Below are 24,327 nucleotides of genomic sequence, written 5' to 3' on the forward strand. Positions count from 1 at the left end.
ATAATAAACTCAGTTATTAATTATGTTCATCTAAAAATAATTCCACAGCTTGAGTAATGCCAAGGATACATAGCCTACATAAACTTTAAATATTATAAAATAAATACTAAAAATGCTCTGTAAGATGTACCTCCACATTTCCCAAAATGGTACATGGGGATCCATGTACCACTTCAGGGAACCCTGAAGCTACAAGATAAACATTACATACCCTCCCGATGTGGACAGATCATATAAAATAATGAACGTGATGAGGTAAACATTAAAAAAAGTATTTTTTTTAATGTTTATTTTATTTTTAAGAGACAGAGAAGGAGTGGGGCAGGGTCAGAGAGAGGAGACACAGGCTCCAGGCTCCAAGCTGTCAGCACAGAGCCCGACGTGGGGCTTGAACTCATGAACCGTGAGATCACGGGCTGAGCCGAAGTCAGACGCTTAACCAACTGAGACACCCAGGTGCCCCGAGGTAAATACTTTTTAAAATAAATACATATATATTTTGAAGTACAACGTAAGATTTAGGAGTTTTAAGGCAAAGCAGGAAGACTCAAAGAAATTTCTGGTTCATTCTAGGCTTCCCTCTGCCCATTAGGGGATACTTCAGTGAGAAAGTTGAGAAACACTGACTTAGTAACAAAAATTAACTTACTGGCAAAAGTAGTTTGAACCATAAACATAAAAGGTCAAATTATTAAGTGACTTAACAGTATTTTATATAATGCAACACTTATGATAGCTTAATAAAGAAGACTCTTAACTTACATGATTAGGAATATCCAAATTGCTACTAGGGAAGCGGACACAGTTTCTGCACATTTTATTCACTAAGTCCTCACGGAAGACAATAATTTCTTGTGTACAGTACTGAATTCTGAAATGAAAGCAGTAGTTGAATTTGACTTCCTCAGCAAAAAAAAAAAAAGGAGATAGTTTAAAAGGCAAAATGTTTTATGATACAAAGCTATTCCCACTACCCATCGTTTACCACAGCAAAAATTCAGCTGGACTCTATCCTTCCATTCATTCGACCGTAATTTACTGAGCTCTCCGTATGTGTCCAGCACTATCGTAGGGATGAGTGAACAAAACAAAAAGATCCCAGCCCTGATGCAGTTTATATTCTAATGGAGGGAGGGCAGTCAGAAAAAATATCAATAAACATGATAATTATATGGGATGTTAGGAGATGACTAAGTGTATGGGAAAAAGAAAAACAGGCTATCAGGGATCATTTGTGAGGTAAGAAGGGCTAGATGGCTGGAGGATTAAACAGGATGATGAAAATAGGTAGGGCTGATAATGGAGTCTGATTTGAGCACAGACGTGAAGGAGGTGAGAGAGGCAAGCAGATATGCAGAGGAAGAACACTGCAGGCAAAGGAGGAACACAGGACAGGCGGAGGGAGCGGCTACAGCAGAGGCCCCGAGACAGAGCATGGCTGGCATGTCTGAGGAACAGAGAGGAGGCTGTGGTGACTGGAATAAATGAGGAAGAGAGGAGCAGGAATAGGAGGCCAGATCATGCTGGGCCCTGACTACCACTGCAAGGATATGGGCTGTTACTGAATGGCACGAGGAGCGCCCAAATTTCAGGATCAGTAAGGCGGAGGTGACATGCTTATGTGTCAGAGGATCACTCTAACACAGTGTTAAGAACAGACTACTGAGGGGCAGGGGTAGACGCTCGAGACCAACGAGCAGGCTATTACAGTAATCCAGGCTAGAGCAGATGGTAGAGGGTCACAGAGGCGGTGACAGGTGGCCAGATTCTGCATATATTTTGGTCTTCCTTCACATTTTTGAAGGACTTCCTGAAACACTACATGTGAGAGAAACCCAAAAAGTTTTGGCTCGAGTGACTGGCAGGACTAAGGTGCCATGAACTCTGATGAGGAAGAGTACAGAACAGGTTGGGAGCTGACGGGTGGGAAGTAGATGAGAAGCTCAGTGTGAGGCTGTCTACTAGACATACATGGGGGATGATGAGCAGGCATCTGGATGCATAAGTCTGGAGTCTGGGAGAAAGGTTTGAGCTGAAGATGTAAATGTGGGAGTTGTCAATACACAGATGGCAGAGCTTTGGGAGTAGCTAAGGTCACCAAAAGAGTGAATGCAGGCAGAAAAGAGAGAACCAAGGACTGTAACCTCTGACTATAGTAAGTGGCATGTGCAGTAACACCTAATCTGTTTCACTCTTCCATTGTAGCTTTTCTTAAAGGATGTGTAATGAGAATATCGATTTTTAAATCTCCATCTGTTTTTCAGCTTCTAAATTCATTATCAGTGAATTCAATAGTGATAAAATATTTTTAATTTTATTTTTTTAAGTTTATTTATTTATTTTGAGAGAGAAAGCATGAGTCAGGGAGGGGCAGAGAGAGAAAAGGAGAGAGAATCTCGAGCAGGCTCGTCCCTGACAGCAGAGAGCCCGATGTGGGGCTCGAACTCACAAACTGTGAGATCATGACCTAAGCCAAAGTCAGAAGCTCAACTGAGTGAGCCACCCAGGTGCCCAGTGATAAAATATTTCTAAAGTTTTGAGAAACCTAAAATAAAGAGAAATTTTCTCTTTATATTTACCTCATAGTAGTCAAAGTTCGGAGACAAAGTTTAAGAGGCAAGTTAGTTTTGAAATGAAACGAAAAAAAGCATAACACAAAATGGTAATATTTACCTGCAAGGATTGGTAGTAAAAATTGAAAATGGTACTCTTTGTCTGAATTCATCAGTGATGCTTTCAGCAAGTGGTGGCCTATAGAAACAATTTATGTGGTGTAGGATATATTTTTAAATTTGACAAAATATTTTTAACGGTTAGAAGAATCTAAACACAACTTACCTTGGTAAGATGGAACCAAATCCAGGATCCTCTGGACCAGGAACAAACACAAATCGACTACTGTAGCAAAATTCAATATAATTCATTAAAAAAAAAAATTATTGCAACACTATCCAGTAGTCTAAAGACGAGTTACTGCCTTGAATTAAATAATAATTTTTAATATATTTTAAATTTCATGCATTTTAATAAATGAACTAAGTCTCCAGACTACCACTGTCCAGCAGACCTTTCTGCAGTGATGGAAATGTCTCCATGTGCACTGTCCAGTTATTGAGTGCTTGAACTGTGGCTAGTGTGAGTGAATTTTTAATTATATTTAACTTTAAATCATTTAACTTTAATTTTTTTTGAGAGACAGAGAGAGTGCTAGAGAGAAAGTGGGGGAGGGGTAGAGGGGAAGAGAAACTTAAGCAGGCTCCACCCCAGGGCAGAGCCGCAGGGCTCGATCTCGCAGTGGTGAGATCATGACCTGAGCCGAAATCAAGAGTCTGGACACTGAACTGACTGAGCCACCCAGGAACCTCTAAATAATTTAAATTTAAAGAGACACATGTGGCTAGTGACCATCATATTGAAGAGTACAGCTCTAGACAAAGTACTGTCACCAAGAAATTAAAAATATAGTTGAAAGTATCACTCTTTCCTTTTCAATATTTTTCACTATAAATCTCTAGTATAGTATAACATACATTATCATGATATGTGAGGATAATTTTTTCTTAGCATACTAATTTTCTCAAACTTTTGTTCATTTCTTAATAATCATGGATATAAAATTTAGAATTCACTTTTTGTTTGTTTTTTAAAAAACTTTTAAAAATATAGCAATAGAAATCATTACCTTTGGTGGATATTTGGATATTCACATATTATGTCTGCCAAAGTTTTTAAGGAATCTAAAATTTTAAAGGGACATTAAATTTAATTTGCATTTAATGCACATAAAAGTCAAATTATATTTGCTTAGCTACAACTCTACATCTTTTAAATGAAATTAAAATATTATAGATCATTTCTTATCAATTTCATTTATCTAAATGTAGAAACATTTATTCAATAGACCTTCAATACCTTTCAAAGCTTGAACTTGATTTTTTCCATATGGTGCAGATGAAAAATTACCACACAGAATAAAGCAGGTTGGAGGTGCTGGTGAATAACCTAAAAATAAGAGAATAAAATGAATATCACTTTTCTAGTCTAGAAATCAGATTAAAAACCCTTTAACCATGAGGTTTTTCTTTTGTTTGTTTTGTTTCCTAAGTAAACTTTGGGCCCAACATGGGACTTGAACTCAAAACCCTGAGATCAAGAGTCACATGCTCCACTGACTGAGCCAGCCAGGAGCCCCTAACCATGAGTTTTTAATAACAAAAAGTTACTAGTTTAATAATACCTTATTTTAATAACCAGTATTTTTAGACAATAGTAACAATACTGCCCATTTATTGAACACTTACTATATGCCAGGCCCTGTAATAGCTTGATTCTGACAACATCCCTATAAACTGAGAGAGAGATTAAGTAACCTGCCCAAGGTATCAGGCTGCAATTTAAACCCAGTTCTGAGTGGCTCAATCAGTTGAACATATGATTCTTGGTTTCAGCTCAGATTATGATCTCCAGGTTCATGAGATAGAGCCCTGACTTGGGCTCTGCACTGACAGCGTGGAGCCTGCTTGGGATTCTCTACCCCCCATTCCTCAAAATAAATAAATAAATAAATAAACATTAAAAAATAAATAAATAAACCCAGTTCTGTCAGACTCCAAACCCAAGCTCTTATCCATTCTTATGCTATACTTAGGATTAATTCTTAGCTCTCATGAACACACATACGCATGCACAATTATTTTTCAAATGTAAAAATTTAAGTTTTTTAAGATAGGCTCATTTAGAATATCTCACTGCTGAATCAACATTTACAGGAAAATAGACTACTCAAAAAGATGCATTTTTAACAATTTAGTTTTAAGACATGAACCCTCGTTCGAGTTTAAAAGGGTAGAAAAGAATGGCACCCACCAGAAAACATGGTGTGAAGTTTTCCCAACACTTCTCCTTGGTCTAACCAAACGTCAGATATAAACACAAACATTGCATCTTTATTCTCTTCTTCTAGTTGTTTTAGTTTTGCAGAAGTCTTCACAGATGTATTAGAAGGCCCTCCAAAAAAATTAATATTTCCATAGTATGCCCTAGGTAATTATGACATAATTATTAGCTTCTATCCTATATTCTGTTGGAGATGTTTTTCTTTCTTTCTTTTTCTTAAAGATTTTATTTTTAAGTAATCTCTACACCCAGCATGGAGCTCAAACCCACAACCTCGAGATCAAGAGTCATATGCTCTACTGACTGAGCCAGCCCCATGTTGGAGATGTTTTTCTAATAATTTTACAAATTTAGTTTCTTTCTACCTAATGAGGTTATTTTCCCATCAGTGTAAATAGTGCCATGAAAATGTACTATTTGTAGCACTTAAAAAGCAAATAAGTTTATTTAAATGCCCTAAAATAAGAAAAACAGAAGCAGTGAATAAATACTTAATAGGCTGTTTCTGTGTCTTTTAAAACCGACTAAAGCAAACATTAAACTTCCTATGTAATTGAAAGTAGGAGGAATGCACATTTGATTTAAACAATATCTAATAAAAGTGCTCAAAATAAGTACTAACCATTTAACCGAACAATTCCATGTTTAGAAATTTGTTCTAAGGGATTAAGGAGGTCTACAGAGACTAACATACATGGCAGAATTATAAAAATTTGGATGTTACAAAGCAATGTATGTGTCCATTATTAATGTCAAAAAAAAAGGATATAAACATGCATAGTCACACATAAAAAGAAACTCTCTCCTTGGATGGATGGATGGATGGATGGATGGATGATGTGGTTCCTAAGTAAATTATGTACATATATAAACATATCTCAGATTACAATCTTAAATCCTTAAAAAACCTCATTTTAGGAGATTTTATTTTCTTTATTTTACAAAAGAGAAAAAAACAAGGTTCAGGAGGGTTAAGTGATTTGCCTGTGGCCCGTCCCAGTTAACAGATGCAAGTGCTCAGTTTCAGACCCTGTCTGAGAGCCAGGGCCAGAGCTTCGTGCACTACTCTGCACTGCCCCCTATCGTCTCCACTGCCTGGCAGGCTCTGTATGAGGCTGAAACCGAAGGGTTACTGCTCACGGTCAGCTTCCTTGATTATACCTCTCATTCCAAAGTAGTAATTTTGAAGCCTGTATGGAAATAAAATGTCAAAAGCGACAGAAATTTTGCTCTAAATATATCCCAAAGGAAACCTACCATGTTGTAAAAAGCCACAAACTGGCACTAAACGCATTCACTTAAAAGTGAGTTAGTTTGATGAGGGCTTGTGTCCTCATTTGCATGAACGGCACTTTCCCCTAGGTTACCTCAACAGGAAGAGAAGTTGCCCTGACAGTAACTTCCAGCCAGCAAACGTGGCCTGTATACCTTGATTTTGTACAGGTATAGTAGGACTAGAATCTTAATTCTTACACTTCTTGAAATCACTTTCACCACAGACAGAATCTCAAGATTAGGAGGCAACTTTAATTCCCCCAAAGGTGGCAAACTCAAATGTTCACAGGCTTCAGGAAGGGAATACTGAATAAGGAAGCAGCAACCAGCTGAGGCCTCCTAGGTATGAGCTAGGGTGCACTGACATGTCCTGCCCAAAGTGCCATCACTGCAGTAGAGTGATAGCTGGGGGAGAATTCAAGGACCATGTTGCCAGATCTGGTTGTTCAAGACGACTCAGAAATCTAGACTTTTATGAGAAATCTCTTAATTTTTAAACAACGGAAACAAAAGATACCTCAAAGGGGAATACCTCAAAGGGGAAAAAAAGAAAGAAAGCTCTTCAGACTACATTCAACCCACAGGCCACCAGCTACAACTTTTACACCATCGTTTAGCCTCTGATCAAAAACCTGAGTGACAGGGGTGCCTGGGTGGCTCAAGTCAGTTAAGCATCCGACTTCAGCTCAGGCCATGATCTCACAGCTCGTGAGTTTGAGCCCCGTATCAGGTTCTGTACTGACAGCTAAGAGCCTGGAGCCCACTTTGGATTCTGTGTCTCCCTCTCTCTCTGCCGCTCCCCTGCTCACACTCTGTCCCGCTCTCCTTCAAAAATAAATAAACATTAAAAAAAATTTAAAAAAAACAAAAACAAAAAACCCTGAGTGACAGGGAACTCTCTCTTCTCAGAGAAGGTCCTTTTGGAATGGCTCTAACATTATGATGCTTTTGCTTACATTAAAGAGCATTTTCATCTGCCTCTTGTAACCTTTTTTTTTATGTTTATTTATTTTTGAGAGAGACAGAGAGACAGAGTCTGAGCGGGGGAGGGGCAGAGAGAGAGGGAGACACAGAATCTGAAGCAGGCTCCAGGCTCTGAGCTGTCAGCAGAACCCAACATGGGGCTCGAACCCACGACTGCGAGATCATAATCTGAGCTGAAGTCAGCCACTTAGTTGACTGAACCACCCAGGTGCCCCTGCCTCTTGTAACTTTTAATCATTAGTAGAAAAATAAGGCTTTATATTAACATGAAAATTATACTCTTCTAAGTGTCTTCCTATCTCTTACCTCAGTTGAACTTCTAATCAACCCCATAGATAAGCGAGACAGGAAGACTGGAACACGTGCCCATAAAAGCCAAGGTAGGGAGATACGAATACAACTAACCACGAATCAACGTGCTATTTTTCAGATGCACATATAATCCAGTCTTCCAACTCTTCCTATTACTCTTTGCATTCTGACACAAAGCCTGAGTAACCGACAAATGATACACACTCTTAAAACCACTACTGCCAGTATTATGAAATTCCTGTAGGGCTTCAGCCAAACATTTTATACCTAGTAGTACTAGAGGGTTCAGTGGGTGGAAATCCGAAGGCATTGACATGAAACACCTGATCTTCAAACCAGCCTGAAAAAGATAAGTAACAAGTCACTTTCATTTGTCCAATTCTTGTCTGAAAGGAAGAAAGTTATGGAAGACAAAGCAGTAATGCTAAGTTGCTGTCTCATCTTCTGTCAACTAACTACAGAGGTTGCCAGTCCCACCTAGCTACAAATCCAAAGGTAGTCTCAGTTCTATATTTTTAAAAAGTCATGAAATAGAAACAGACTCAGAAGTAAAACTTTTCATTTTAATTTCACAATACATGTTAGAGTACGGAGACATGAGGTACAAAGATTAGGAAATGTCTCACTTTATGACCCTAAGTAAAATCTGGTTTGTTTGGGTTTTTTTTCAATTTTATTAAGACATCATTCACATATCCTTACACTTCACCCTTTAAGGTATACAATTCAGTGGTTTTTAGTATATTCGCAAGTTGTATAACCATCACCACTAATTTCAGAATGTTTTTATCACCCCAAAAAGAAACCCCAGGCCCATCACCAGTCTGAGTTTTTTAATGTTGTCAAAAGTATGCTCTTATAAACAATGTTCTCCCAAATGATATCATGTTAATACATTTTAACCAATGTAGAAATGGTTTCACTGTAGAACGATGAGGAGGACAGCAAAAGGTATACTGACTTACCTTCTGCTAAGACAAAGCATGACTCTGTGTATAAACCACTATGGAACTGGTATACAGCAGTTGAGGAAAATAATTCTATTTCTATGCTTGAGGTGGTGATAAAGTCAACATAAATTCTGGGCTCAAAGGACTTCTGACTAATAAATTCAAAGACTTCACATTTGAAACTGTGAGTAGATCATAGCTTAAAAAATTTTAGGTTTAAATCTCCCCATTCTAAGATGTAGCTTGGTAATAATGTCAGTATAGATCATTCTTAGCATGGTATAAACTTCCTCACTGACTTGTTTGGATTCTCCAAATAAGGGAGAATTACAGTTTCTTTTGTCTCTGGCTAGAATTATGTCTCGATTCCTGCATCATCATCATACATAAGTTACAATAGGAAACCAAATAGGTTAACTTAAGAATGGTGTGTAATCAATATCCCCAACTCATATAACATAATTTTAAAAAATATATAAAGGATATAGCTTTACTAATATCCAGTTGTACGGTTCCCGTAGGATCTTCCAGAAAAAATTTTCCCTAAAAAAGTTAAAAGGAATATGTCCACATTTATGTAAAAATGGATACTCTGACAAAATAATTAAAATACTGACAACTTTGACAACAGAATACAGTAGAGTACAGTGGATTTCTCAAAACTAGCAATTCCTGGCCCACGTGTTTCCATTTGCTAGTCTGGTAGCCTCAGATTAATCACTTGATGGAGACTGAGACTCCTAAGAGGGACATGGAGAATGACCTCTGCAGATCAAGAGACGGCAAGAGGGATGCTCGGTGGTGGCCGTATGGGCCTCACCAGGTGCCTCCACCTAAGAGAGCCAACAGTGTCCTTCTCTGAGGGAGCAGGATGTGGTCTGCAGCCTTGCTTGTTAGAAACTCAGTACTCTCAGTTCCAGCAGAGGTCACTGAGGACTAATTTCAGGCTATGCAAACTGGCGGCCTGTCAAAGACACTCCCTGATGTCTACTCAGGAAACCAAATGCAGATGCAAAGGCTACTTGGTAACTGAGGCAGGAGTCTTCAGTGAAGAATACATCCCTGTACCCTCTGCAGAAATGCTATACGGAACTGACATTTCATCAGTCCAAAGGCTGGAAACAGTTTGATGCTTATTAAGTTTAACTTACCTCTTTTAACTGGGTTATCATTCCAAGAACAATCACATCTCCAATTTTGGTTGTACTGCCCAATAGGGTTTCTACCGTTTTAAGCTTAAAATGAGACAAAATAAATTCTTAAAGGTTGAAAATTTGTCCTTTGAAGAAACTACTCTTTTTATAAATAAGTGAATTTTTAGTGCGCATTTCAGTATTTTCACCTAGAGTAGAAAATCAGATAAAACTCAGATATAATTGACCCTATAAAAAGCTAAAATACCAACTCAGGCTCTTAGCACTGAAGTCTCATCTCATATTACAGGAGTTTCCGCCTTATCCAGTTTTGCTTTTCATAATTTCAGTTACCCTCTGTCAACCATGGTCTGGAAGCAGATGGTCTTCTTTCTGATGAATCACCAGAAGGTCAATAGTAGTCTAAAGCTATGTCATGTTTACATCATTCACCTCCCATCTCATCATGTAGCCATTTTATCATCTCACATCATCATAAGAAAGGTGAGTATAGTACAGTAAGATATTTTGACAGAGAGACCACATTCACATAACTTTTATTATAGTATATTGTTATAATTGTTTTATTTTATTATTATTGTTGTTAATCTCTCACTGTGCCTAATTTATAAATTAAGCTTTATCACAGGTATGTACGTAGAGGAAAAAACATAGTATATACAGGTTTTGGTACTATCTGTGCTTTGAAGCATCCACTGGGGGTCTTGGAACATATCACCCTTGGATAAAGAGGGACTACTGTATTCTGAATGATGATAAGTACATTTACCTTTAAAATATAGAAAAGAATATAAATTTTATTTATTTGGTCAATACATCTTGCAAATTAGCAGGCTATTTAAAAAGTTATACTAGCATTTCAAAAGGTTGTCATTATTATTTATTTACATCCTCAATCTGACCATTATATTTTTATCTTTAAGTTAAAGGTAGTAACAATTGGGGCACCATTTTAAAAAATCCTTTCTGATGCTTTTCTATACACAGTCTTACATATATGTTAATACATATACCATTTATAAACACATACAGTTTTTGTTTTATTTGCAAAGATTAAACCATATTATTACTAATATTATACAACTTAACTTTTTAAATTTAATATCTCTTAGAAATCGTTTTATTTAACTATGCATAGATATACTTCACTCTTTTTAATGGATATAGATATGTACAGTACATATACAAAAATTTATGTTACCAAGTTCCTATTAAAGGACACATAAGGTGCTCAGTTTTCTGTTGGTAAAAACAGTGCTTAATGTTTCTTGCACCTCTCTTGGCCTAGTGCATGGGTATAACTGTTGCACATACTTCTACAAATTCCAGAAACAGAATTGCTGAATGAAAGGGTGTATAATGTTTCATTCTTATAGGAATTACCAAGTGAAGCTTCTTTTTGTCTGTAAAATTTTTTTTATTACAAATACTGCCTGTTTACTACTCAAAAATTTTAAAAATATAGAGAAGGAAAAATAAAGTCAGATATAATCACATTAACCCATAACATTTTTTTTAATGTCTATTTATTTTTGAGAGAGAGAGAGACAGAGTGTGAGTGAGGGAGGGGCAGAGAGAGAGGGGGACACAGAATCTGAAGCAGGCTCCAGGCTGTAAGCTATCAGGACAGAGCCCGATGCAGGGCTCAAACTCACGAACTGTGAGATCATGACCTGAGCCAAAGTCAGACACTTAACCAACTGAGCCACCCAGGTCTCCCAAATAATTTAGCTAAGTCTTAAAGTTAGTTTGGGAAAAAGGAGAGGAGAAATAATGCTTCTGGGCTGTGGGCAACTGAGTTGCCACAGGAAACCTAATATATATAAGAAAACACATAGATGGTCTTTGGTAGGGAAATATAAGTAATGTCAATTTCCAAAAGTGAATACAATTTTTTCTCTCGTAAAAGTTAAAAGCAGAAACTGTCAAACACTATAAATGTTTTCTCCTATGTTGCTACCATCGAACCTTAATTTGTGCATTGTGTAGTGTTATATTTTAGTATCAGACTACTCATCATCATGACTTCTGATCTGTAATGGCAGAGAATGTAATGAACCTTGAAAGAGGCTGGGCCTCTTCAGAACCTATACGGAACCTCAGAGAACTGGCAGGGCCTAGAAGTAGCAAAGGACTGTCTCCCGGCAGGACTCTGTGTGCTAAGACAGGAATAAAGCCACAGCCAGGCTGACAGTGACTAGGTGTGTGGCTGGAACAAGTAAACAAAGGGCATAGGAGTACAAAAGTGGAAGGAGCCCATGTGACAGAAAACATTCTCCCTCCCACCTCTTCCTCAGGCCCCAGCAACACTGTGGCCTGTCTGTGCTGTCTCATTTATCCTATAAATGTTATTTCCTTAGTGCCTTAAGTAAACTTTTTACTCCAACGGACAAAGCACATTTTAGATGAGTAAGTGTGTGGGCTGGACAAGGACCAGGATTTTGGAGTTTGAGTGAGAGCAGGAAGGGTAACATTGAGAGTTGGTCAGAAAGCCAGTGTCATGTCCAGCAAATGGACCAGAAGGACCAAGGATCTGTGTTGGTGGCCAGTGACGGTCTGGGGGTTACCGTAGCCTCAGGGCCTTCCTTCCCTGCTGCTTTTTTTTTTTTTTTTTTTTTAAGTAAACTTCATACCCAGTGCAGAGCCCAATGCAGGGCCTGAACTCATGACCCTGAGATCAAGACCTGAGCTGAGATCAAGAGTCGAACACTTAACCGACCAAGCCAGCCAGGTGTCTCAGGGCCTATCCCAAAGAAGGAAGTGGTAGCTTCTATTAGAGATTTGCAGGGCCCAGGACACAGACAATGGTCTTTCTCAACAGTGAGATTGCACAGGTCAATTAGCTAGCTAAACAGTTACCAGTGGTCCATTCTCATTTAAATTTCAATAAGAATTAAGCAATAAATATTTAACTTATACACTTACGCCTCCTAAATAACTAACCTGGAATTTGCTTCCGGTTTCATCAGGATGAGAACCTATCACTGGAGGAGTGAATAATTCATGTCTGTGTGTCCTCTATAAAAAAGACAGATTCACATGAATTACTGAATTAGACATTTTAAACTAAAATTCATTAAAATAGTACTCTGACAAAATCTTGTCCTTAAATGAATGTTAATATTGCCTATTCTCAATAAATTTGAAAGCCCACATGTTTTAATATACAAATACCTAGAAGTGTAATTTGGAAAATAAAAAAATTATTTCAAAGAATTTCTTTAAAGAAAAAGCTCTATCGTATAGCTGCCAGCAGCACACTCTGGACTGAGTGTCAGTATGAAGTATGTATGAAGACAACAAACCAAGGGTCACCCTCAAAGCACAGGGGTTTGTGAGGAAGAAAAGTAGAGGGCCACCATACTACAAAGGACCCCAGGCAAAAGGGGGCATTTAACGAGATCCTAAGTGATAAATAAGACTTTGCTAGTAAGAAACCATATGAGGCTGAGACAAGACATTTCAGGCAGAGGACGGGACGTGTCACAAGAAAGACTTACAAGAGTAAAGGAGTGTTTGGGAAGTGACGCAAAGTGTAGTATAGTTGGAATCTGAGGTACACAAAGCAGAATGTCAGACAGGGCAAGAGATTAGCTGGAGCCTCTATTTGGGGAACCATATCCCCTGCCCCCCTGTGGTCCATGTGGTTTAGGCAAGGCTGGTGTCTCTTCCCCCTTCTATAAATAGGCCTAGTGAATAAGTACCCCACGTCTTGGCCAGTGAATGGTCCAGGCTCAAGCTAAGAGACACTAAGAGACCTTTGCTAGAACTACCAGAAGAGAGGAACTTTCTCCAAGTGCAGCTGAGGCTACTAGGGGCCTCTGTCATCTTGTAGGGAGAACCTGTTTGAAAGTAAAATCAATTTTTATAAAATTGCCAAGAGATGGAGACAGGTAGATGCCTCAAGACGTGGGATATCCTGGATCCAGCCATGCTTGAAACTGGTGGACCTCCAGACCTCACCACAAGTCAATAAATGCCTCTTTCTGTTTTAGTCAGTTTGAGTTTCTGTAACCTCCAATAAAAGAGCCCTGACGATATCGACTTTACATGCTAAGTCAGGAAATTTATCTGGTAGACAATAGAAAACAAAGATATTGAAATAGGATAAAAATAACATCAGATTTGCTTATAGGAAGATAATTGTGATAAAAATGTGAATGGACGAAAATGCAACGCTTTCATTTCACAGGTAAGAAAAAATGAGGCTCAGAAGGGTTACGTGACACACCCAAAATAATATGATAGGCTTTAAAATCTAATTTTTAAAAAGAAAGAAAAAAGAAATGTGGTATTTACTTGGGCATCTTCTCTGTGAACAGCATTGTGCCAAGCAACTGTGGCAGAGGAAATACACAAGGAGCATCTCATAACGGGGATAAGCACCCCGAAGGCAAGGAAGGGCCAACTCCAGTAAATGATGCACAAGACAGACTGACATAGTGCTTTAAGGCAGAAGGAGATTGCAGCCGACTCATCAAGAAGAGTTTCAGAAAAGAGGAGGAATTTGAGAAGGTTAGGAGGGTTTCAATAGCAGAGAAAAGTGGGAAGGGAAGAGCAGCCCAGAGAGTGAAGAATAAAAGCAAAGTTACAGAAGAAGGAGAAGAAATGAACAATAATTATGTTTCATTTTTGGCTCTAGTATAGTACGATTAGAGGAAAAGTAGAGGTTTTGGCCAAAAAGGTGTGATTGAAGATCTCAAACACTAAGTATATATAGTTTGTATTTAATTCAATAGGCAGTAAACCTCCTTGAAAGACTGCAAAATCATGACAATATCAGAGCTACACATCAAGGAAGACTGATCCGGCCACATTACGTAGGTGATGGAAGGAGAGGACAGGCATCCTCAGGGTTCACTTTCTTCATCCTTTTTCAGAGCTTACTCGCGCTGACCATCCTGTCCTTAAAACCTTCTCCCGTATACCACCACCCTGGCCTGGCCCCCACATTCTCCTTTCTTCCCTTTTCTCCCCACCACCCCATAGGGTCTCACCCATCCCTGCAGTTCTATCCACTCCTCTGGGCAGATGCCCCCTAAATCTGTCTTCCCACATCTCTTTCTTTAGCTCTATATGTACTTTTCACCTGATTTCCCACTGACAACCTTAATTCAAAAATGTTTAAGACAGTACCTGTGTCATCTGAATCATCTTCCCCAAACATTCCCTTTTTCTTATTTGTTACCATGTTATTCTACTGTCCTACTCTCTGACTCAAAACCTTAATCATCTCTGAGTCTTTACTCTCTGCCTTCCCCTTCACATCCACTCTGTCACCATGAATGATGGCGTCCACTGCTCCAGTGTGGTCCCCTGTCTACAACCGTTGCCACTTCCTTCCCCCCAGCTATCATTTATGGCAGGACTAATAACAGACTCCTCTAAGGCTTCTCTTCCATTCTTTGTTGTTGTTTTATTTTTAAAAAATTTTTTTTTTTCAACGTTTTTTATTTATTTTTGGGACAGAGAGAGACAGAGCATGAACGGGGGAGGGGCAGAGAGAGAGAGGGAGACACAGAATCGGAAACAGGCTCCAGGCTCCGAGCCATCAGCCCAGAGCCTGACGCGGGGCTCGAACTCACGGACCGCGAGATCGTGACCTGGCTGAAGTCGGACGCTTAACCGACTGCGCCACCCAGGCGCCCCTGTTGTTGTTTTATTTTTAATGTTTATTTCTTTTTGAGAGAGAGAAACAGAGCATGAGCAAGGGAGGGGCAGAGAGAGAGAAGGAAACACAGGATGTGAAGCAGGCTCCAGGTTCTGAGCTGTCAGCACAGAGCCTGACACACAGCTCAAACTCACGAACTGTGAGATCATGACCCGAGCTGAAGTCGGATGCTTAACTGACTGAGCCAGCCAGGCGCCCCTTCTCTCACATTCTTAACCCATCCCCAAATCTGCTGGTAGAGAAGGGCTCAAAAAACCCAGCTGTGATGGAGTCTCTCTGGTATTCCAAGGCTCCTTGTACCAAGAAAACAGAGTCCCAAACGCCAAGAGTGGCATCCACAGCGCTCTGACCACCTGGCTCCCGCTTGCCTTTCCAAACCAATCCCATGCTACTCTTCTTCACGAGCCTTCCTCTACACACAAAAATGGACCCACTGCTTATCATTTCCTGCAGAGTCCACTCTTTCCCTTTGCTGTGTCTTTGTTCACACTGTTACCACTACCTTTTCCCCATTTCACAAGATCAAAGCAACCAAGGCCCTGATTTTTCCAATGAATACATTCTGTTTATATCTCTTTTACAGCACATAAAACTCTACTTTATATCTTGTTTGTGCAAATGTCTTAACTTCATAGACTGTAAACTGCACAAAGCTAGCATAGTGTAGTAGGTAAAGGCCGGACTCCAGAGTCAGACGAACTGGGTTCAAATCCTGTCTGTACTTACTATATGTGATCTTTGGTAAATTTCCTAAATTTATCTAGGTATCAGTTTCCTCATCTGTAAAATGAGGATAATAGCTTTTATACCTACACTGATGTTGTAATGATTAAATGAGGTAAGTAATGTCTGTAACATACTGGACACAGTGCTCAGCATGTTAAAAACCAGTAATAAATGTTAGCTATTTTTATCATCACATTTGTTAATTGTTAATTGTATCCTCCATCTGGTCTCAAACACAGGCCAATAACAGTCTATTGAACAAGCTTTGGACCACAAAATTCCATCCTTTAAATTAACTCTGAGTGTTACCTAATCTTAAACAGTCTCATTTTCTACCCTCAGCTTACCTGGTGCAAAATAGTATATCGTTCACGAAACAGCTCTGCTTTATCTCTTGCTGTCCCAAATAAATTTGGTGCAGGATGGTTGGTCATTAATAGACTAGAAAAAAAAAGGAATGCTTATTTATAACTATCATAGTACACAAAGGTAGGCCAAAAATGAATCATGGGCTGTATGCCTTCTGAAAGAAATGTCCATCTGAAATTACCTTAAAATCAATATACTTACGGAAGAAATTTTTTTCTTTCTGAACTGTACACAAAGCGTGGAATATCAAATGCTCCTATGATATTGAAAATATGTTCCCTGAAAAACATCCCACAAAAACACAGATCTGATTTACTAACACATACGAATTCTAGATGAGCACAAAAACTTGTATTACAATCTTATGGCATATAAATTAAATATACTTTCCACAGGTCATATACACAATTTCTTTTTTTTTTTAAGTTTATTTATTAAGTTTGAGAGAGAGAGCGAGTGAGAGAGTGGGGGAGGAGCAGAGAGAGAGGGAGAGAGAGAATCCCAAGCAGGCTCCACAGTGTCAGTGCAGAGCCCGGCATGGGGCTCGATCCCACGAACTATGAGATCATGACCTGAGCCGGCACCAAGAGCTGGATGCTCAACCAACTGAGACACCCAGGCACCCCCACAATTTCTTATAGTGTCATAATATGGGGGTAAAATTTTCCTTTCAGAGACAAGAAAGCATTGCCAATAGTCTCAAGAAAAAAAAATCAAGTTAACTTTTTTTTTAATTTTGAGAGAGAGAGAGCACAAAAGCACACACAAGTGGGGGAGGGATACAGAGGCAGAGTGGGGGAGAGGGGGACAGTGAGTGAGAGAGAGAGAAAAAGAGAATATGAATCTTAAGCAGGCTCCAAGCTTAGTGCAGAGCCCCACTCGGGCTCAATTCCACGACCCCAGGACCATGACCTGAGCCAAAATCTAGAGTCAGAATGCTGAACCAACTGAGCTATCCAGGCGCCCCTAATCAAGTTAACTTCTTTTTCTTTCTTTCTTTTTTTTTTTAGTTTTCTTTGATTTCCAAATCTCTTTCTTTTGCTTTCGTTCTTTTTCAAAACATCTTTATTTATTTTTTAATTTACATCCAAGTTAGTTAGCATATGGTAAAATAATGATTTCAGGAGTAGAATCCAGTGATTCATCCCCTATGTATAACACCCAGTGCTCATCCCAACAAGTGTCTTCCTTAGTGCCCCTTACCCATTTAGCCCACCCCCCCCACAGCCCCTCCAGCAACCCTCAGTTTGTTCTCTATATTTAAGCATCTCTTATGTTTTGTCCCCCTCCCTGTTTTTACATTATTTTTGCTTCCCTTCCCTCATGTTCATCTATTTTATGTCTTAAATCTCACATATAAATGAAGTCATATATTTGTCTTTCTTTGACTGATTTCACTTAGCACAATACCCTCCAGTTCCATCCACGTTGTTGTAAATGGCTAATCAAGTTAACTTCTTTTTTTTTTTAATTTTTTTTTTTTAACGTTTATTTATTTTTGGGACAGAGAGAGACAGAGCATGAATGGGGGAGGGGCAGAGAGAGAGGGAGACACAGAATCGGAAGCAGGCTCCAGGCTCCGAGCCATCAGCCCAGAGCCTGACGCGGGGCTCGAACTCACGGACCGTGAGATCGTGACCTGAGCTGAAGTCGGATGCTTAACCGACTGAGCCACCCAGGCGCCCCTAATCAAGTTAACTTCTAGTTAAGAATGTCATCTGTTGAAAAAGAACATGTACGTATAAAATAGTTATGTCTTAAAAGAAGTCTCTCCCCATGGGTACTACTTTTATGAGCTATAATATTAAAGAATATCATTTCCAACAATTTTCTAATCCAAAATTATGCAATGTTATGCAAAAGTGTCCCAGGAACCAGGTATAACATAGAAAAAGACACCTCCCCCCCCCAAATACTGGCATATTGTTGACCAGTGTTAGAGAAGGAAATTCAACAAAATAACTTCCTTTCAGTGTTAATAACATAACCACATTTGAAAAAGGTTTTAAGAAAAACTGACGGCACTATTGTAGAAACAGTCCAACCTAAAAAAACCTTCCCTAAAATTTTATGTTAATCTACCAGATTGAATATGGTCAAAAACGTTCTTGCTGCATTGGTGGCAGTACCTAGCGTAGAGCAGCCTAGAACAGGTGGACGTGAAGAAAACCTAGATTCCAGGTACAGTGCTGCTATTTTCTAGCAGATCAATCTTGACAGGTTACTGGACTTGTCACGCCACCTCTTCATCTATAAAAACAAAAGCCTCTCTTCTGTGATAATTAGTAACTTTCTGACAACTGAAATTGCAAAGACTGTTTACCTTTTAGTCCCACTGGACCTCCACATTGGCTAACTGTGGCATATAAAGGGCTAGACAGAAACAACAGTTAACTCAATGCTTATTTTATGATTATAATCCTTACACTTCCATACAGTCATTTTGGATTTCTGTTGATGGCTGTACCCTAGTATCTTAAATAATGAGTTTGCAAAGTTAAAATTAAAATTCTTCAGTTTCTTTGTTCTTAGGAGCTCTACTATGGTAACGACTCCTTTCAATGATCTCCATTGCCCCAAAGAGGAAAAAACTGTTAAAGTTATTACTCTGTTCATTTCCCCAGTTGTTTTCCTCCCAGTTAAACCCTGTGAATCTAGAAAGAAGTCATATTCAAAAGAGGAAAGGGAGGGCACGGGCTCATTTGTGGTTCAGTCAGTTAAGCGACCAACTTTGGCTCTGGTTGTGATCTTGAAGTTCGTGAGTTCGAGCCCCTCATCGGACTCTCTAGTGTCAGCACAGAGCCCACTTCGGGAACTCTGTCCCCATCTCTCTTCCCCTCCCCCACTCCCTCTCTCCTTCTCTCTCAGTAAACATCAAAAGAGGAAAGGAAAGATGGACGCTTGGAAATAAAACCCAGAAAAATTATTGCCATATGAATTTATCAGCTCTAATAGCATGACTTAGTGGCAAGAATAAAAAAACTAAGGTTCCCCCCTCTTTGCTATTCACCATGTGACCCAACATAAGTCGCTGAACTCTTCTGGATGCAGCACTTTCCTAAGAGCAAAAGCAAAGTATATGTCTAACTATTCAATTCAATCCAGTAGTAGCATGCAGAATATAAAGTCAGATCAGATGGGTAGTGGCAATAGTTGGTAATGGCATAAACAAGACTCTAATCTCAAATCTTAGGGAAAAAATAGTAAAGATGAGTCATTTAATGAGGTTTATAATGCAAACTATCAGTTAAAAAGAAATACGAAGAAATAACCACTGTACAAATGCTGACCACTAATTATTTCCCCAAGAAAATAATTTAAATTAAGATTCATAGCATCTCCGGCAGGGGGGAAGAGTTCATTTTATCCACATACATAGTTTCATCTGCAGACTGACTGCATTCCTGGACTGCTGCTTCCACTACAGATCGTTCAATCATGTTTGATGACACTGAAAAGAGAATTTAAAGTCAAATTTTAGAAACAGACAAAAAAATTACTTATTTCCACAGGTAGCTTTTTTTCTTAAAAATAATCTGCAAACACCAACCCTGAGATTCTCATTACCTAGTTCTTATGACAAAGGGTTAGGTCAGAACAATAACAAAAGCCGTATCTCAAAAACCTTAATCTTCTACACCCAAAGACGCTTGTGGTATCATAATACAAGTCAAATGCCTTACTTTTCTAAATACTGTTTAATAACAAATTCAGTTATGCAAACACTTCTGTAAACTCCTAGGATTAAGAAGGTTCCATTAGTATAACTTTCTATCACAACTGCTATGTTTCCATAGGCATGATAGTAACAATTATAACAGCAACCACTTATTACGCCCTTAGTAAAAGCGTGACACTATGCTCAGGACTTTACAAGCATTATTTCATTAGATTAGATGTCCTTATGGATAGATTGTTGTTTATATGCTCATATGTTAAAAGGGGGAATGGGTGCCTGGGTGGCTCAGTTGGTTAAGCGTCCGACTTCAGCTTCAACTCTTTGTTTCCCCCAAACTTTTAGGAGTACTGAATCTAAGTAAGACAAAGTAGAAAGCACACAGAGAGACAAAAGTGACCATGAGGACTAGATCAAAATCAGGAGTCAAGTGCTGGAAAGCTGGCAGTGACACAGCTCCATGAGTGGGAAGAATTTTAACAGCCTGGGGGGGGGGGAATGTCCTGAGTTCCAACAAAACTAGAGGTTACCCCTTGGGAAGAAGTGCTACCTACCATGCATGTGTCTCATAATGCAGGAAAATTTTAATAGGGAATCTTCAGCTTCCACTTAAATCCATAAATCTAACTGAGGACATAGAACTCTAGAAATGATTTAAGAGCTATCGGAAAATGTTACTTACAGGGTTGCTTTTCAACTGCATCAATGATCTTTTCCAGCGCATCTTCAAGTTCTATTTCACTGATAGGTGTAAGAGCTTCTGTGAGGTACTTAACAGCTTCACTGAGAAGGAAAGAAAAGATGAGGCCTGTCATTGGTAATTGAGGCTACAAGTTTGATGCCAAAAACTGGCACTTATCAATCTAGCACTGAAATTAAGATCTACTCACTCCTCTCTGCAAGCGGTGCTCATCTCTCCTGCCCTTTCTGAACAAATTCTTCCTTCTATCCCCTGCCAACAAAACCATTCTTAAAGCCCCAAATCACATCTTTCTTTTAAGAATGCTTCCTAGGCATGGGGTGCCTGAGTGGCTCAGTTGGTTAAGGGTCCAGCTCTTGATTCTGGCTCAGGTCATGATCTCACAGTTTGTGAAACTGACCCCCAGATCAGGCTCTGTGCTGACAGCGCAGAGCCTGCTTGGGATTCTCTCTCTCCCTCTCTTTCTGTTCCTCCCCTGCTCTCTTACTCTCTCTGTCAAAAATAAATAAACTTAAAAAAAAAAAAAAAAAAAGGCGGCTTCCTAGGCCAGCTCTCTCTGCTGCAATCTCCCCTTCCTTCTGAATTGTTAAAATTCCTATACATCTCAGATCTGATACATCACATTAGCCTTGTACTATTTATCACCTTACATTTTTTTTATCTCCTTAGATTTAAGGAAGACTTCATTTGCTTCAATGTCCTGAACACAGCAGACACTTAAGCATATATTTATTAACTTGATAATGCATTTGCTTAAATTCTAGTAATTTCATCATTGTTTTCCATTTTAAAATTTAAAAATTAGACTAGAAAAAATTATGATATATGACTAGTCATAGAAGCAATGTTCATATTGAAATCACATGACTCCCCCCCATGACTCCAAAAGAACTCAATAAAGCTGACCTTTAAAAAGAAAAAAAAAATTCTGCATGAATCCCTGATTTAAATGCCAAGAGGGCTCAGAATGAACACTGTCTAAACAATTAGCTAATTACATGCCATTCTGTGTTTGTAGCACACAACTTCACATTTCACATCAATGTTATTGTTATAGTCACCCCACTAATTGTTTTTATCTTGGGTTGCTTATTAATTGTTTCATGTGTGGGTATTACCTCTCCAATTTATCATAGATAAATTGGTCCTTGAAAACTGGAACCATGCCATCCTTTGGCAGAATGCCAAACAAATTTGAAGGTGATCCATTAGATATTTAATGACTAAGTCCCTAAAGTCACACACATTTTGGGTGAATTGGGACAGCTCTTAGGATAGCTCAAAGCCTATAGACCTATAGAGGACCTGGCCCCTGCCAAATCTTGTTAGGCTCCCTCAGTGCTCTCCTGCCTCAGAGACTTTATATGGTCATTTCTCCCCACTCTTTTCTTCATCTAGTGAAGTCATCTTGAACAGTCAGCTCAAACCACTTCCTTAATGATGGACTTCTTTAACTCTAGAGTAGTTACCTTGTTGTACATTATCAGAGCACTGCTTTCCTGGGATCTTTTTAAAGTTGAAATTAAATAACTGAATTATGTAATATCCATGGTAGAAAGACTTCTAAGACAACCCCTAATAATCCAGGCCTCCTGGTATTCACATCCACATGCAACCCTTCCCCTTGAGTATGGGCTGGACCTCGTAACTTGCTTCTAACAACAGAATATGGTAAAAGTAATGGAACATTTTACTGTATTGAAGTTTTAAAAGAAAAACTTTTAAAGCAACAAGATGTCACAAAACTCTCTCTTGCTGGCTTTGATTAAGCTGCCATACTGGAGAGGACCACATGGCAAAGAACTGAGGGTAGCCTTTGGCCAACAGGCAGCAAGGACTGAGGCCCCAAGTCTAATAGGTCTGGAGGAACTGAATCTTGCCGACCACTGAATGAGCTTGGAAGCAAATCTCGCCCAAATGACCTTTGAGATGAGAGACTGAGAGGCCCTGAAGCTGAGGACCCAGCTACGCCTACCTGGATTCCTGACCCACAGAAAACGTGAGTTAGTAAAAGTGTGTGCTGTTTTAAACCTCTAAGTTTTGGGGTAATTTGTCACACAGCAATAAATAACTAATACACTATCTATCCCCCAATTTCCACAGTGTCGTACTCTCTCGTACTCCTTGCTCCAGCACAGTGATCTTATGATAGACTAAAGCCTGTAAAGCTATACAGATCTGGCCCAGATCCTGTATAGATAGCATTTCAGTGTATTTCCGACTAAATTCATTAATGAATGACAGCTTAATATTCTAAGGGAATAAATTCTAAGGGGTCAAATTCTAAGGGAAAAGAGAACAGTTTATTGATCAATTGCTCATATTTTCAAAATGTCAGAGACGAACTGAACAAAATTCATTATTTTCTCTCCACCCTTGCCCTTGTTCACCACTAATCCAAAAGCAAAGTTAAAGTCTCATAAAAGTCGGGGTGTCTGGGTGGCTCAGTCGGTATCACATGTGACTCTTATCCTTGGGTCTTAAGTTGAAGCTCCTCCATGTTGGATACAGAGCCCACTTAAAAAAAAATTAATTAATTTAAGAAAAAGTCTCATAAGGGGCGCCTGGGTGGTTCAGTAGGTTAAGCGTTGGACTTCGCTCTCAGGTCATGATCTCACCACGGTTTGTGAGTTCAAGACCCACGCTGGGCTCTCTGATACCGGCGTGGAGCCTTCTTCGGATCCTCTGTCCCCTTCTCTCTCTGCCCCTCCCCTGCTCTTCCTCTGTCTCTCTCAAAAATGAATAAACATTAAAAAAATTTTTTTAAGTTTCATAAAACTCGTTATTCCAAAACCAAAAACTTTCCACATACAGCAAGAGCGATCAAAGCCTGGTACAAAAAAAGTACATTCTATCCAGCAGGTATTTAAATATGTCTGTAAAAAACATTGTATTCTAAAAAACAACAACAACAAACAGATTTAGTGAGGAAAATCTTAACAAGAGTGCATTCTGTAGGGACTAGAAAACATGATTATGGCCAGGAAACCTGACTATGGGAGAAGTTCCAAAGGAAATGTTCAAGGGGGTTGGAGGAGGAAGACCTAGGAAAAGATCTAGTAACATGCTTCAAATTTAGCCACTTCTTAACTCTCTAGGAATTGTCACTCAGGAGTAATGCCCAATCCAAAATTTAGAAAGGGGAGGGCTCACAATTTTCTCAAAACTGTAGGTTGATAACTACAGACACGCATGTGGGTTTTCCCAGGTTGCTCAACTGACGACTCGGTAACTACGTGTAGTCGCTCTATTATTACCATTTTGCGGAGGGAGAGACTAGGCGGGACGCGGGGGGGGGGCGGGGAGATGAGGGAGACGGATACCGAGAGGCGCTCAAGTCACAATGCCAAAAAACCGCTGCTGCGACACAGCCGCTTCTCCGGCTCATTGTGGCACTTTGCAGGAGGAGACCGTGTCCCACCGGGGAGTAACGTTTCGATTCCACGCGAACGTCGGGAAATCGAAGTCCTCGAAGCCTGGAAGACCCTGCCAGATCGATTTCACTCTAGACTTTTTCAAGGTCTCTGTAATTTAAGGCCAAGCCTACGATCGGCGCGCGGCGCGTCCCTCTGCCCGGCGCGGTCGCCTGACCCTGGCCCTCCTGGTCCTTCCCG

At 39.4% G+C, this 24,327-nt stretch overlaps 1 protein-coding gene and 1 long non-coding RNA gene across 4 annotated transcripts in view; one reads left to right on the forward strand and one right to left on the reverse strand.

The window, feature by feature from the left end:
* The window catches only part of POLE2 (DNA polymerase epsilon 2, accessory subunit), a 31,285-nt gene that overhangs the window by 6,838 nt on the left and 120 nt on the right, over nt 1-24,327 (reverse strand). The window contains exons 1-16 of one of the 3 annotated variants that reach the window (XM_019451891.2): nt 23,867-23,988; nt 20,696-20,796; nt 19,713-19,788; nt 16,539-16,616; nt 16,316-16,409; nt 12,515-12,589; nt 9,569-9,652; nt 8,904-8,960; nt 8,433-8,481; nt 7,735-7,807; nt 4,867-5,039; nt 3,913-4,002; nt 3,683-3,737; nt 2,839-2,898; nt 2,674-2,751; nt 763-871 (exon numbers count right to left, since the gene is read on the reverse strand). In XM_019451891.2, the coding sequence (XP_019307436.1) occupies nt 763-871; nt 2,674-2,751; nt 2,839-2,898; nt 3,683-3,737; nt 3,913-4,002; nt 4,867-5,039; nt 7,735-7,807; nt 8,433-8,481; nt 8,904-8,960; nt 9,569-9,652; nt 12,515-12,589; nt 16,316-16,409; nt 16,539-16,616; nt 19,713-19,788; nt 20,696-20,796; nt 23,867-23,973 (1,359 nt within the window). In that variant the 5' untranslated portion in view covers nt 23,974-23,988. Of the gene's footprint in view, nt 1-762; nt 872-2,673; nt 2,752-2,838; nt 2,899-3,682; nt 3,738-3,912; nt 4,003-4,866; nt 5,040-7,734; nt 7,808-8,432; nt 8,482-8,903; nt 8,961-9,568; nt 9,653-12,514; nt 12,590-16,315; nt 16,410-16,538; nt 16,617-19,712; nt 19,789-20,695; nt 20,797-23,866; nt 23,989-24,327 lie in introns of those variants that run through there. The other 2 variants (XM_019451893.2, XM_019451892.2) reach the window with 2 other exon arrangements.
* LOC109268519 (uncharacterized) lies at nt 97-24,194 on the forward strand. Its single transcript, XR_008417185.1, has 4 exons — nt 97-466; nt 9,901-10,054; nt 22,418-22,712; nt 24,123-24,194. It is a non-coding gene; the product is annotated as an uncharacterized LOC109268519 (long non-coding RNA).

The sequence above is a fragment of the Panthera pardus genome, unplaced genomic scaffold, assembly GCF_024362965.1.
Source record: "Panthera pardus isolate Hobbes unplaced genomic scaffold, ASM2436296v1 HiC_scaffold_24, whole genome shotgun sequence".
Lineage (NCBI taxonomy): Eukaryota > Metazoa > Chordata > Mammalia > Carnivora > Felidae > Panthera > Panthera pardus.